Source organism: Amphichorda felina (genome assembly GCF_050947745.1).
Source record: "Amphichorda felina strain 45539 chromosome Unknown scaffold_1, whole genome shotgun sequence".
NCBI lineage: Eukaryota > Fungi > Ascomycota > Sordariomycetes > Hypocreales > Bionectriaceae > Amphichorda > Amphichorda felina.
In genome coordinates, this window is record NW_028145049.1 from 3,412,018 (window position 1) to 3,425,283 (window position 13,266).

The 13,266-nt window shown below is 56.5% G+C and overlaps 8 protein-coding genes across 8 annotated transcripts; 6 read left to right on the forward strand and 2 right to left on the reverse strand.

The window, feature by feature from the left end:
• Nucleotides 1-369: 369 nt before the first annotated feature.
• On the forward strand, nucleotides 370-1,491 carry IPP1 (inorganic diphosphatase IPP1; the record flags this gene model as incomplete). Its single annotated transcript, XM_083190584.1, has 4 exons — nucleotides 370-555; nucleotides 695-1,158; nucleotides 1,212-1,295; nucleotides 1,350-1,491. The coding sequence occupies 4 exons, from the start codon at nucleotides 370-372 to the stop codon at nucleotides 1,489-1,491; spliced, it is 876 nt and encodes a 291-aa protein (XP_083054443.1).
• A 225-nt stretch (nucleotides 1,492-1,716) lies between these two features.
• On the reverse strand, nucleotides 1,717-2,074 carry MRPL44 (mitochondrial 54S ribosomal protein mL53; the record flags this gene model as incomplete). Its single annotated transcript, XM_083190585.1, has 2 exons — nucleotides 1,717-1,829; nucleotides 1,894-2,074. 2 exons carry the CDS (start codon nucleotides 2,072-2,074, stop codon nucleotides 1,717-1,719), a joined length of 294 nt encoding a protein of 97 aa, XP_083054444.1.
• A 321-nt stretch (nucleotides 2,075-2,395) lies between these two features.
• Nucleotides 2,396-3,647, forward strand: SEC20 (uncharacterized protein; the record flags this gene model as incomplete). The annotated part of the gene is made up of 2 exons (XM_083190586.1): nucleotides 2,396-2,685; nucleotides 2,753-3,647. 2 exons carry the CDS (start codon nucleotides 2,396-2,398, stop codon nucleotides 3,645-3,647), a joined length of 1,185 nt encoding a protein of 394 aa, XP_083054445.1.
• A 160-nt stretch (nucleotides 3,648-3,807) lies between these two features.
• Nucleotides 3,808-4,708, reverse strand: MDE1 (methylthioribulose 1-phosphate dehydratase MDE1; the record flags this gene model as incomplete). Its single annotated transcript, XM_083190587.1, has 3 exons — nucleotides 3,808-3,901; nucleotides 3,966-4,496; nucleotides 4,569-4,708. The coding sequence occupies 3 exons, from the start codon at nucleotides 4,706-4,708 to the stop codon at nucleotides 3,808-3,810; spliced, it is 765 nt and encodes a 254-aa protein (XP_083054446.1).
• Nucleotides 4,709-5,408: 700 nt separating this feature from the next.
• On the forward strand, nucleotides 5,409-5,684 carry ACO1O0_001095 (uncharacterized protein; the record flags this gene model as incomplete). Its single annotated transcript, XM_083190588.1, has 2 exons — nucleotides 5,409-5,416; nucleotides 5,438-5,684. The coding sequence occupies 2 exons, from the start codon at nucleotides 5,409-5,411 to the stop codon at nucleotides 5,682-5,684; spliced, it is 255 nt and encodes an 84-aa protein (XP_083054447.1).
• Nucleotides 5,685-5,959: 275 nt separating this feature from the next.
• ACO1O0_001096 (uncharacterized protein) lies at nucleotides 5,960-6,345 on the forward strand (the record flags this gene model as incomplete). The annotated part of the gene is made up of 2 exons (XM_083190589.1): nucleotides 5,960-6,100; nucleotides 6,226-6,345. 2 exons carry the CDS (start codon nucleotides 5,960-5,962, stop codon nucleotides 6,343-6,345), a joined length of 261 nt encoding a protein of 86 aa, XP_083054448.1.
• Nucleotides 6,346-8,422: 2,077 nt separating this feature from the next.
• ACO1O0_001097 (uncharacterized protein) lies at nucleotides 8,423-9,087 on the forward strand (the record flags this gene model as incomplete). Its single annotated transcript, XM_083190590.1, has 2 exons — nucleotides 8,423-8,581; nucleotides 8,650-9,087. 2 exons carry the CDS (start codon nucleotides 8,423-8,425, stop codon nucleotides 9,085-9,087), a joined length of 597 nt encoding a protein of 198 aa, XP_083054449.1.
• A 1,288-nt stretch (nucleotides 9,088-10,375) lies between these two features.
• On the forward strand, nucleotides 10,376-12,280 carry ACO1O0_001098 (calnexin; the record flags this gene model as incomplete). The annotated part of the gene is made up of 4 exons (XM_083190591.1): nucleotides 10,376-10,486; nucleotides 10,584-10,875; nucleotides 10,940-11,724; nucleotides 11,777-12,280. The coding sequence occupies 4 exons, from the start codon at nucleotides 10,376-10,378 to the stop codon at nucleotides 12,278-12,280; spliced, it is 1,692 nt and encodes a 563-aa protein (XP_083054450.1).
• Between the last annotated feature and the right edge of the window lie 986 nt (nucleotides 12,281-13,266).

Consider the following 13,266-nt stretch of genomic DNA (forward strand, 5'->3'; position numbering starts at 1 on the left):
GCCGGTGCGGTGGATTCCAACTCCGGCGCCTGCACCGGCGCCTACACACTCACCATCAGCCCCAGCAGACCGAGACCCGTTGCGGCCATGGCATCTACCACCTCTACTGCCCCAACTGTCGGTGGCACCCGCCCTGGCCCTGTTGCGCCTGCCACACTGCGTCACGCAAGCTCTTCCACAAAGACCCCGCCCCCTCCATCTGTTTCTGCGGCTTCTTCTTCGCTGCCGCAACCAACCCGCTCCTCCACCATTATTTCCTCCTCCTCCACCTCCAAAATTCCCTCTCAAAGAACTGCACAGATCGCTCGCCATCTGTCAAGTTCCGCCCTCCATAACCAGCCTTCGTGCTCCAACCCATCATCCGCCACAATGGCCTCCTCCGAGTACACCGTCCGCAAGGTCGGCCCTGCCAACACCCTGGAGCACCGCGTCTACACCGAGCGCAATGGTGTCCCCGTCTCCCCCTTCCACGATATCCCCCTCTATGCCAACCCGGAGCAGACCATTCTGAACATGGTTGTTGAGATCCCTCGCTGGAGCAACGCCAAGCTCGAGGTATGTTCCCGCCCTCGATGTGACCGCTTCCCCCCCCCTGTGCCCTGTCAAGATTTCCCCTCCTCAATACTGTTATCGGAGCGGGATTGGACGACCCCACCTAAGATAGATCAGCTCAGCTAAACACTGCCACGAACAGATCTCCAAGGAGGAGCTCCTGAACCCCATCAAGCAGGACGTCAAGAAGGGCAAGCTCCGCTTCGTCCGCAACTGCTTCCCTCACAAGGGCTACCTTTGGAACTACGGTTGCTTCCCCCAGACCTGGGAGGACCCCAACACCGTCCACCCTGAGACCAAGGCCAAGGGTGACAACGACCCTCTCGATGTCTGCGAGATTGGTGAGCTCGTTGGCTACACCGGCCAGGTCAAGCAGGTCAAGGTTCTCGGCGTCATGGCCCTCCTTGACGAGGAGGAGACTGACTGGAAGGTTATTGTCATTGACGTTACCGACCCCCTAGCTTCCAAGCTCAATGACGTTGAGGATGTCGAGCGCCACCTGCCTGGCCTCCTCCGTGCCACCAACGAGTGGTTCCGCATCTACAAGATCCCCGATGGCAAGCCCGAGAACCAGTTCGCCTTCACTGGCGAGTGCAAGAACAAGGAGTGAGCATGCCCTAGCGTCAACGCCGAGTTCTGTTCACTAACATCACGGCTAGCTACGCCATGGACGTTGTCCGCGAGTGCGCCGAGGCCTGGGAGCGACTGATCACCGGCAAGACTGCCCCCGGTGACATTGCCCTGTGAGTCCATATCAACACCTATAACCCAAGTCCCTCTGTACTAACCTTTACCAGCGTCAACACCACGGCCAGCGAGTCTCCTGCTCGTGTCAGCCCTACCCAGCTGCCTCAGCTTCCTCCTAACCAGGACCTTCCCCCCGCCAAGATTGACAGCTCCATCGACAAGTGGTTCTTCATCAGCGGCGCCTCCGCTTAAGCGCATCATTAGGCATATCAAAATTTTGGAGCGCAAGATCGGAGTGTGTAGAATGTGATAATGGATCCTAAATAGGCATCCCGGCACAAATATACATAAAAAGTCCCCTCCTGCTTCTATATCGTACATATTGTACACTTGTGTGTCGTATCGTTCCTCGGTCGTACCGATGATTATTTTGCCCCTCATGAACGCCGTATATGCATTTGATAACCCCATTGGAGTTTAATCCTCCAGGTCTGCCTTCTTCTGCAGAGCTCTCGAGTGCCGGTCGCATTCGCTCACGAGACCCGTGATGGTAATCTTGTCGCACTGAAAGTTCATCTCCTTGCCATCCTCTTTGAAGATTCTGTTAGTAGCAGTTCCGCAGACCGTCGTGAGGGAAACCTCCTCGTGACGTACTGAACTTGATATAAACGGAGCTCGGCTCTTTAGCGGTTCGGGGCATCAGGGCCGAGGTGATCTTCATGCCGGTCGACCGGGCGTTGGGGGGAAGCTGGGTGAGGAAGAGGCGCGCAGGCTTGGCGCAGGCCGAGAAGGGGTTGAACTTGGCCGTGACCTCACTCATGAACTTGGTGATCATCTTGGCGGCGCGGAGGAGGGGACGAAGCGCAGCGTGCGCGGGTCAATTGGGTCGTCGTTGGCGAGGGGAGGGATGTCGCGCGTTCTCTGTCTCTCGACCTCTCGACCCGGTGGACGTTGGAGTATTTGGTGCTGGGTTCGTTTGCTGGGGGTGGGATTCAAAGGCCTCGATATGTGCATAACCCCGGACTGGGGAACGGATTCTTGGCGTCGACTTCATGACAGCTTTACGCCACCTGCTATCGTCCCGTCTCAGAACCCAACTCCGACAGCACCACCGGCGTTCTATTTAATTTTGTGACAATTTTTCTTGTCCGCCAAAATGTCGTTTGAAGGCCTGCAAGAGCGGCTTTCCGCTTTGCAGGAGACTACGTCACAGCTCAAGGAGCTCATCGACCGACTAGCCCACCTCGAGTTCCAGCCTGGGTCGGTACCCCTCGACACTAGTGAGGAGGGCAGCGTCAGCGGCGAGCTCAGCGCCGAGATTGGGAATCTCCTGCGGGATGGAGACGACGAGAAGGAGCTGCTCCAGGAGGAGATCGAATACCTACGGCATCCCGACAAGTCCAGGCTGAGGGAGGGAGTGGAGAGGCAGGGCGAAGAGTTGAGCCGGTAAGGAGCTGCGAGGGTCCGGTTTGTGTCCTTTAAGCGATTGCTTGTTAACCACCCAAACCTCCAGATGCCGGAGAAATTTCAGAAACGCACGACTAGCAGCCAAGAAGAGCCTGGCCCAGGCCCAGCGCCTAGAACGCCACCTCATGATACAGTCCTACTCCCTCCCCGCGTCCCCGTCCCTCGCAGGCAGCGACAAGACCGGCCCCGAGTCGGCGTCATCGGCACTACCACCCCCGGCGCAGCTCCTCCAGCGCCACCGGCCGCAGCATCAGAACAACAATAACAACCAGACGAGCAGCAGCCTGTCGGAGAAGGACCGCCAGGCGGTCGGGGCGAGCAGCCGGGTGACGGACTCGCTGCGGCAGATGCACACGTCGCTGCAGGCGGAGCTGGAGCGCAGCGAGTACGCCAACCAGACGATGCGGGAGTCGACGGCGGCGTTCGCGCAGCTGGGCGAGTCGTACGGATCGCTGGAGACGATGCTGACCAAGTCGCGCGACCTGCTGGGCACGCTGCTGCGGTCGCAGAAGAGCGACACGTGGTACCTGACCACGTCGCTGTACATGCTCATGGTGGTCGGGGGTTGGCTCGTGTTCCGCCGGCTGCTGTACGGGCCCATGTGGTGGCTGGTCTGGCTGCCACTGAGGATCCTGTTTGGGGTTGGGTCGAGGGTTGGGGATGCGGCGCTGCAGGGGAGGGGCCAGGCGGGAGAGTCGGGGAGGGTGGACGGGACTTTGGGGTCGGATGGCAAGGTGCCTGTGGAAGGCTTGCCGAAGGAAGATCTTCCCACGGCCAAGGTCGGACAACAAGACCCGAGGCCGTCTGATGAAGGTGATTTAGACTCCATGGTGGACAAGGTTGGGGAGATTATTGATGATGCTGTTGAAGCTGGCCCTGAGGGGAATGGCCGGTCAGGGGGAGAGACAGCAGAGGAGGAAAGGCCAAAGGATGAGCTATAGGGTGGATACGGGTCCGAAAATAGATCAAGTAACGACATATAGCAACGAGAAATGCATTGCCAAAGGCCGTCTATTTCATGTGGTCCTTGCCCCTTATAAGCTACGCCCAAACACACAAACTACCTACCCAATATATGCTCTAGCCCTTAAATCGTACCCATCATGATCTTTGGGGCCCAATGGGGGCAACCTCACTGATCCACGGCAGTCCCAGCTGCTTCATCTCCACGGCCAGCTGGAAGAGATAGTCGAGACTAGGGAACACAGAGTCAGCATCCGCCCGCTCACACAGGAGTACTACCTTGGAATATTCTTCACCTCTCGCACTGGGTCTTGGCCTTGTGGACATTGTCGCCCCAGACGTACACGCCGTGGCGGCGGACCAGCACGGCGTACGTGTCCGGGTACTTCTCCATAGCCTCCTCGAGGTACTCGGTCAGGTCCTCCTCGTGGGGCGTGTTCTCGATGACGGGGATCCGGAGGGTGTCGTGGTAGCCCAGGTTGCCCGTCTTGCCCATGCCCTTGCCGAAACCCTTGATCTGCTCGATGTTGTTGATCTCGAAGACCTTGTCAGAGCCGGCGGCGCCGGACGCCTTCTGCTGCTCGAGGATCAGGGTGACGAGCACGGCCCAGTGCGAGTGCGTGTGGATGCAGCAGCCGGCGCCGCGGCGGGTGAAGGCGGCGAGGAAGAGGGGCGTGCACTGCGAGGGCTTGTAGCTGGGCGGCGAGCGCAGATAGGTGCGCTGGCGGAGTGTAGGGTCGGTCTGGGCGGCCAAGGACAGGACGTAGATGTCGGAGGGCTTCATGAGCTCCTTCTGGACGCCCGAAGGGGCGATATAGACGAGATCACTTCAGCCGCGAGGTGTGAGTTTGGTTTGATTCTTTCGGGTCCTTCAGGGTGAGGTGGGATAAGAGACTCACTCGTCGCGGATGGAGCAGCCGCCGCCGGTGCCAGTAACCCATCCCAGCGTCCAGAACTTGGCGCACAGGGAGGGGATGAGATTAGCCGGGTGGTCCGGGTTGTCGGACGTGACGAGGTGGTCGGCGTTGTCAGAGCACATGATGTTAGGCGATGTTGAGTGAGTTTTTGTCAATAAGCGAGTGAGGGAGTGAGTGAGATTTTTGTCGACATGCACGATGCTGCGTCTGACGAGTTGGCTGGTGGTGCTAGCCACCCTACACCATCACTTACATCGGGAACTCTTCCCTCTGGAAATAGCTACGGTTACATTTGTATATGAAATACACACATTCATGTGGCTGAGAGCAAACCCATCTGATACTATGTTTTTTGATCGGCTTTAGTGCTCAAAGGGGGAAAGAGACGTCTTCTAACTTCTGTCTTCCTATCATCGTATTAGTAAACCCCAATAGTGCCAACTTCCTCTTTAGTGGTATTGGTCAGCCACACGACGTCAATCAACATGATGATATGATCATAAATTGTATCATATAACTATCGTCTCTTTTGTTTTATAAGCTCCCTACATGCTCCTGCGTTCGCGCTCAATGGCTCAAACAACTCCACTCTGGTGGCGTAGCTGGGTGAATGGTATTTTGATTTGAGACGGAATAGACACTGTCGAAAGCGGGTAGATCTGTCGTTGGTGACGTTGAGGAACGTTCAGAGTGAAATATAAATATGGTCGGCTGAGTCTCCCCAGCCTGTTGACTGACACTAGTAGCAACTACACCGGCATATAGAATATTACCAGCATACTAGCAGCGCCAAGATCACAACTCGTAGCAAATATTACAAAAATGGCACCGTGCCTCATCACCGGAACTAGTCGCGGCATTGGTCTGGAACCCCCCAGTGCCCTGGCTGCCAAACCTGCCTCCGAGGGGTCTATCGTTTTTGCTGCCTACAGCACCAAGAAAGCCGCCCTGGAAGAGCTTGTGTCTTCTAGCGCGGGGCGTGTGGAGGCCGTTCCCATGGATGTATCGTCTGAGAGGAGTATCCAGCAGGCTGCTGGGCTGGTTGAGAGGTCTCTGGCCCGAAGGGGTCTCGATGTGCTCGTCAACAATGCGGGCTAAATGCCCCTTACTCCTGGTGGGATTCAGAACATGTGAGTTGCCCTGCGGGCAACGTCCCTGGAGAAACCCTTTGGCTGACGATATGACCAAAGGAATGATCTCAGTTCGACTTTCGACACCAACGTTGTATCCGCACATGCGCACACGTAGCATGCGCTTCTGCCACTTCTTGAGAAGGGCACCCGGAAGAGGATTGTCAACGTGTACGTCGAACAATACACAAATAAGCGTAACGTAAGAGAACAGACGGTTAACGCAGCTCTAGGTCCACGACAATGGCATCTATAAGCGAATCCCGCAACCACGTGCCTGCCCCGGCCTACAAAATCAGCAAAGACTACCCTCAAATGTTGACAGTGCAATGGGCCAAGGCGCTCGGCGACAATGGCTTCACCGTTGTCGCCATTTCCCTAGGGGTAAGTTCAACTTGTCCCAATCTCGACTTCCCAATAGCATGTTTCGGAGTATGCTGTCTGTGTGCTATTGTCAGTGGGCCAAGACGGACTTGGGCGGCGCGGGGGCGACCCTGGAGCTCGACTAGGCTATCCCGGCTATCATGGAGCTTGTTGTCCGGCAGAACAAGGACGACAATGGCATGTTCCTGGATATCCTCGAGCTCGGGTTCGGAGGCGCGTATAGCCGCCGATATGTGCCGTTTTAGAAGAGTTGTCGGTAGGGAGATGCCTCTCACTTGCCGCGGTCTTGGCAGAGTAGATGGCGATGTTTGGAACGACGAGCTAGTGCTACTAACGAATTCTGTGTCTCACGCCGTTGTTGGGTGAAGCGAGCAGTAGTATACCTATGTACTGTAGCGGCAATACTAGTGCCAAGGTACTAGGTAGGTAGTAGTATTCAAGTGACCTAGTACGGATCGTCGTATTACTACTACGAGTATTACTTGGGGTGACTTGCACGTGGCTCACCTACCCAACCGAAACTTGGGTTTGGTTCCATCTTTTCCCAATTAGATGTCACCTCGAGTGAACGAGTAGAAGTAGGTATGATTTTTTCAACCAAACCTCAAGACGGCGGTGGCTACATACTTTGGCTAGCCCACCTGGTGGTAGCTCGTATTCGTGCATGTTGAACGTGGCACACATTGTATCCGCAGGGGGACTTTTACGATAGGCCCAGCGCTGCTTTAATGGGGGAGTCTTCTCCTGAGAGCTGGAAGTCGGCGACTTGGGGTTTCGCTCAAAGATCATCCCTGACTATTACGTAGTAGACCCCGGATGTCTTAAAAGCTGGAAAGGACAATTTGTGGCTCGGGGAGCGAACTCGGAAGAAGCAATGCCAGGTCTAGGTTCACGAATCTCAACGCAGGTTTGCGGGGTGTTCCGTTCGAGGTTGAGTAGAGCCAGTAGAGCGGCATTGGCGCTAGTCTCTCTATGGAAGTCGCCAGGGGCACCTCAAACGGCTTGGGGCCTAAAAATACCGAACCGAGTTTGCACAGGTGCCCACAGGGAACGCGATTGACGATGCACTGGCTTGGTTGAAGAATTGCAAACAGCATGGATGCATAGGTAGAAGAGTCTGATGGTGAAGATTGTGGCTCCTCGAGTTCTTCTTGCCCTTGTTGCCTTCTGGGTCACATTGCTTCCCCGGGAGGGCAAGGACGCCTGAAACATCCCAGGTTCTTTCCATGTTCGCCCCGTCGACACATCATCACGGCAACAAGAACACCCCAGCACTGCATCACTGCACCAGCATGCTAGCGCCGGCAAGATGATCGATCCAACGAAACTCAGGTGCCCACTGTGCCCGCTGTGCCCACCGCCCAGCAGGCCCGGACCAGCATCCACGGATCCGGGGCATCCAACCTGGAAACCTGAATGTGGTGCCAGTTGGCACTTGGCAACGCACTCATCGTGATCAGTGACGCTGGACGGAGGTGCAACGGTGGGTTCCAATGCCCCAATCGCCAAGAACACGAGCCCAACCTTGGAAGAGAGGCCCGGGAAAGGAGGCAGGCAGGGGCCTAGTTGCCTGGTTGCCAAGCCATAAATCTATCCGTGAGCCCGTCCTCGAGACAGCCTCGGGGCAAAAAACAAAGCATGCCCCGGATGGCAAATTCCTTGCCGCCTGGCGGAACAATTCCCTATTAGTGAGCCTTGGCTCTGGCTGTTGACTGGCTGGATTGTAGCGTGCCGAAATAAAATTGAGGTTGGCCTGCCTGGGCGCTTCCCCAGACAGAATCGCCAAGGGGATCTGCACTCGAGCATTTGGCGTCGCCACGCTGGGCAGCCTGGACTGCGAGGTTCAGGTCGCCAGCTGGACGAACACGAGAGTAGTGGGCCGACGAGAGCCACCAGGCCGCCCATGTTGTGTGACGCCGTCCAATGTGATGGCCGGACACCCGAAGCAACACGGGAACCATTGATGATGGCCCTGTGGCTAATAAGTGGCTGTCACAACAATGCAGGGAGTTCCAGCCCATCCCGTCCACAAAGCCCCCAGGACCCTGTGTCCCAGACTCGCAGGTCCAGGTTTGTGTCCCGGGCTGTCGCTTGTGGCCCCCGGCAGACCGTGTTACATAGTATTAAAGTACCAATCTTCCCCTGCGGCGCCGCAAAGCGTGTTCTCGTCCTCTCCCCCTCCCGGTGTCCAAGTCTGCTTCGTCGTCTCTCCGTCCTCTCAAGTTTACTCGTTGTGCTTTAGTGTAAGTTGGCACCCACTCCTTTCACTCGCATAGCTCCTCTTGTCTAACATAGACTCAACAGCTCTCAAACATCGCCAAGATGCGTTTCACCTCTATCCTTGTTGCTGGCGTCCTTGCCGTCGCCGCCAGTGCGAAGACCACCGCGACTGCGAGTCTGGAGGCCCCCCAGTCCACCATCGAGGCATGCATCGCTGAGTGCGACCCTGCCGACATTGCCTGCCTGGCCCGTTGCAACCCTGTGAGTAGAGATTGTCGCCAGCTAAATCGTGGTCCATTCAACGAGAAGTTGCTAACCCCGGACCACAGGTTCCCAACCCCGACGAGGACCAGATCGAGGCCACCCACGCTTGCGTCGCCAAGTGCGACCAGGGTAACGGCACCCAGGAGCAGACCGACAAGTATGCTGAGTGCATCAACGCATGCATCAAGGAGAACTACTATGACGCCACCCAGGGCACTCCCAAGCCCACGGGCGCTGCCGGCAGCGACGACGATGACGAGGACACCACCAAGCCCGATGCCACTACTGACAGCAACGCCAAGCCCACCGACGACTCTGACAGCCCTAGCTCCTCCGGCACGGGGGTTGCCCCTAACAAGTCTGACTCCGAGGAGAAGCCCTCTGGCACTGAGTCTGCCGATGGCAAGGCTACCGAGTCTGGCGATGGCGACGGCGCTGCTACTGGTCTCGTTGCCTCCAGTGCGGCTCTCTTCGGTGTCGTCGCTGCCATTCTCGCCCTGTAAATGGACTCACTTCGTGGGTGAGCGGGCGTTATTGACTTCAAGGCGTAAGGAGTGGCAGAGCTCTGGATCTATATCATCTGGGGCTGGGTGGATAATGGATGTTGGGAACTTGGGGATAATCTGCATGTACTTCGTACCGGCCTATAATACCATTGCTCTAGCATAATAATTGAGGAAGTCATCTGGATTGAACTTGGGCTTTTGTCAGTGAGGGTGATGCCCTTTGTTGCTGGGGACTTGCTCACATACGAATGGAAGAGTGAGGTAATACGAATGGAACTGTCATGGTCTGGTTGCCATTTTGGAGGTCGAAGTTCCATAGCAAAGCCACAGGGTCTAGGTACAGATAGTGGAGGGAGACCCTGGCGGGTTCAACCGTTCATCGTGGCGCTCAGGTACCAAAAACGTAGGCCAGTTCACTGTAAATCAGAATACCGTCACTTGTTTAGGATTCATTGTCCGTCAGCGGGTAGTTCATACGTATTTCTGAATGGCTCCAGAAACTGACACCATCGAGAGTTACTCAATTCGTAAGCAGTAACACTAGGAGTTGGTAGGTAGTAGTACTCGTAGTAGAATAACTTGGCCTAGAGGAAGTTTGTCGCATTGTCCGCCTCGGCATATGGATTACAAACTCCCGGAAGGTGCAGCAAACACTCACCCACCAATCACCTGCAGCTGCGAAGGGGTCTGGGAGATGGAAAGAGCCAGCCCGGGTTGGGAAATGCTCAATTTTGAAGCGTGTCACGAGGTCATGGGACAAGAATTGCGTCCAATTGGCAAGTTGATCTCCCGATTCTAGAGTATTCTACGGTGTTACCCTTCTCCCTGGTGTCATCAAACTCGCGCATTCGGTGCACTCGGGTGTGGTGTGGCTTGTCACCTGCTCCAGCTGTTTGCCAGTGCCCTCAGTACCCTGAGGCGTTAGTGCTTAGGCACACCAGGTACCAGTTCAGCGAGTCCCCGGATTCTGAGCTCCGAATCTGCGGCGCGAGGTACCCTGAAAGGCTGGAAGCTCCAACGTGTCCTTAATCCATCAAGCCAGCTCTCCACTTCCACCTCATCTGCCACGAGTTAAAGGCTCCGTCTCCCGCCACCGTGTCTTCCCTCCCCCCTTCCCTGCAACCTTCACTCTTGGGAACCTTTTCTCCTCGAGCGCTGGGACTGGCCAATTGCCGCTTTCTCCTCTCGCTTGCCCTTTGCACCTTGTGTGTTTGTTGCATTCCTCACCACCCTCTGAGCCTCCTGCCCACGTTGAAAACGTTGGAGAGGCAAGCCCTTCGCCATCATGAAGTTTAACGCTGTTGCTGCCGCCGTCTCGGCGGCCATGCTCACCGGCGTGGCTCGCGCTGACGACGTTGAGGAGTCCTCGGTTGCCCCCGAGCTCCCAACCTTCACCGTAGGTTCCCCCATCCGTGGAAGCGCCACAACGCCGTGGCCGCCCTGCGTTCCAACGTACCACCGCCGTGGCTGATTGCTGACTGACGTCTCTGCAGCCTACCACGATCAAGGCGGATTTCCTCGAGCAGTTTACCGACGACTGGGACCAGCGCTGGCAGCCCTCCCATGCCAAGAAGGACCTGTCCGGCTCTACGGACGAGGAGGAGGACTGGGCATATGTCGGCGAATGGTCTGTCGAGGAGCCCTTCAAGTACAAGGGCATGGAGGGCGATAAGGGCCTGGTTGTCAAGAACCCGGCCGCCCACCACGCTATCTCGGCCAAGTTCCCCCAGAAGATTGATAACAAGGACAAGACTCTTGTCGTCCAGTACGAAGTCAAGCTTCAGAGTAAGACTCTCGGCCTTCCCGATCGATCTAGGGATTTACGGACACTAACGGGAATTGTCTATAGACGGTCTTGAGTGTGGCGGCGCCTACATGAAGCTCCTGCGGGACAACAAGGCCCTCCACCAGGAGGAGTTCAGCAACACCACCCCGTATGTCATCATGTTCGGTCCCGACAAGTGCGGCCACACCAACAAGGTCCACTTCATCTTCAACCACAAGAACCCCAAGACTGGCGAGTACGAAGAGAAGCACCTCAAGTCTCCTCCCACCGCCAAGATTGTCAAGACGACCGAGCTCTACACCCTGATTGTCCACCCCAACAACACCTACGCTATCCGTCAGGATGGTAACGAGGTCAAGACTGGTTCCCTCTTCGAGGACTTCAGCCCCTCGGTCAACCCCCCTGAGGAGATTGACGACCCCAATGACACCAAGCCCGAGGACTGGGTTGACAAGGCTCGCATCCCTGACCCCGAGGCTGTCAAGCCTGAGGACTGGGACGAGGATGCCCCCTTCGAGATTGTCGATGAGGATGCCACCAAGCCCGAGGACTGGCTCGAGGACGAGCCCTCGACCATCCCTGACCCTGAGGCTGAGAAGCCCCAGGACTGGGACGATGAGGAGGATGGCGACTGGATCGCTCCCACTGTTCCCAACCCCAAGTGCGGTGAGGTTTCTGGCTGTGGCCCGTGGACCAAGCCCATGAAGAAGAACCCCGACTACAAGGGCAAGTGGGTTGCTCCCTACATCGAGAACCCCGACTATAAGGGACCCTGGGCTCCTCGCAAGATCAAGAACCCCGACTACTTCGAGGACAAGACCCCCGCCAACTTTGAGCCTATGGGCGCTGTAAGTGACCATGTAGCCGTTTCCCCCACGGATCGCAGCTAACAAGGTTTAGATTGGCTTCGAGATCTGGACCATGCAGAGCGATATCCTCTTCGACAACATCTACATTGGCCACTCGGTCGAGGATGCTGAGAAGTTTGCCGCCGAGACTTTCCATGTCAAGCACCCCATCGAGAAGGCCCTCCTCGAGGCTGAGAAGCCCAAGCAGGATGACAAGCCCAAGTCGCCCTCTGACCTCAAGTTCCTGGACGACCCTGTTGTCTACATCAAGGAGAAGCTTGAGCTGTTCTTGGCCATTGCCCAGCAGGACCCCGTCCAGGCTGTCAAGTTTGTTCCCGAGGTTGCTGGCGGTATTGTCGCTGTCGTCGTCACCATTCTTGCTGTCCTTGGCGTCATCATCTCCAGCCTGACTTCGTCGCCTGCCCCCAAGAAGGCTGCTGGCGATGCCAAGGACAAGGCCAAGTCGGGCAAGGACAAGGCTGCTGCAGCTACGGCGACTGGCGCCGAGAAGGCAAAGGGAGAGGCCACCAAGCGCACCACTCGAAGCCAGTCGTAGAAGGATAATCGAGATCGGGCGTTGGAAGGAGAGAAGGAGGCTGACGAGGGCGAACGAGGACGCGAGCGTAGGTGAGCGAAACTGCTTGCTGAAGTGAGCACCATTGTGATTTGGCGCAAGAAACCAACGGAAACAACCAAAATGTATAGCTCTATTCTATGCCGGGGCGGCGGCCCAGAGTAGTATGCACTGCTGCCGACAGGGTCGTGCGGTTGGTAGCACGTCGCTGATTCTTAGTTAGGGTCGATAGCATGGCGCACCTATGCGTGTAGTATTAAGATTCATCCCAGTTACAGCGTTGGTACTCCGTAGTAGGCATTGGGGTTTGCCGCCGTGACTGTTGCAAAGGCTATCAGGCTCGATGTCAGGACGGATACGACCGTACTGTAAGTAAGTACTACCTAGTAAGTAGTATTACGTACAGAGTACAGGTAGGTAGTTGTACGTAGTCCATTGTAGTCGGATAGCTGTGGCCATATGTCAGGGTTCTTGACTCGTGCCTTCATGTACGTACTAATATAGTAATGGAGCTTATTTATTACTAGCCTTGGAGCCCAGCGGGGACGGATCCGATACCGCGGGCTTTTGTCGATGAGGACACCTTGCGCCCACGCCGCCCACCGGTTACCACTGATGATAGCTAAGGCAGGTGGTATCCGCAATTCCGTATAGGTAATGTTTTCCCGGAGTTCGGGGCGGTTCGGCATTGGGGCGGCAAGCGGCGGCGGTATCGGCTTGATATTAGATAACAGAGGCTACAAGAGCCTCTCCGCACTTACGAATAGCTGGCGGTGAGCCTTGTCCAACCGATAGTGGCGCGGCTTGGCGCGGCTCCCCCTCCACACATTGTTGAGTAGCTCCTCCCCAATCTCCATGATCCATCTCCACAGTTCCACTCTCTCGCCCGGTCACCGGTTATGTCGTTGTGATATAACTCAGTCTCTCCCCTGATCTCGCCCCTGATCCCGTCTCTGGTCTCGTCTCTG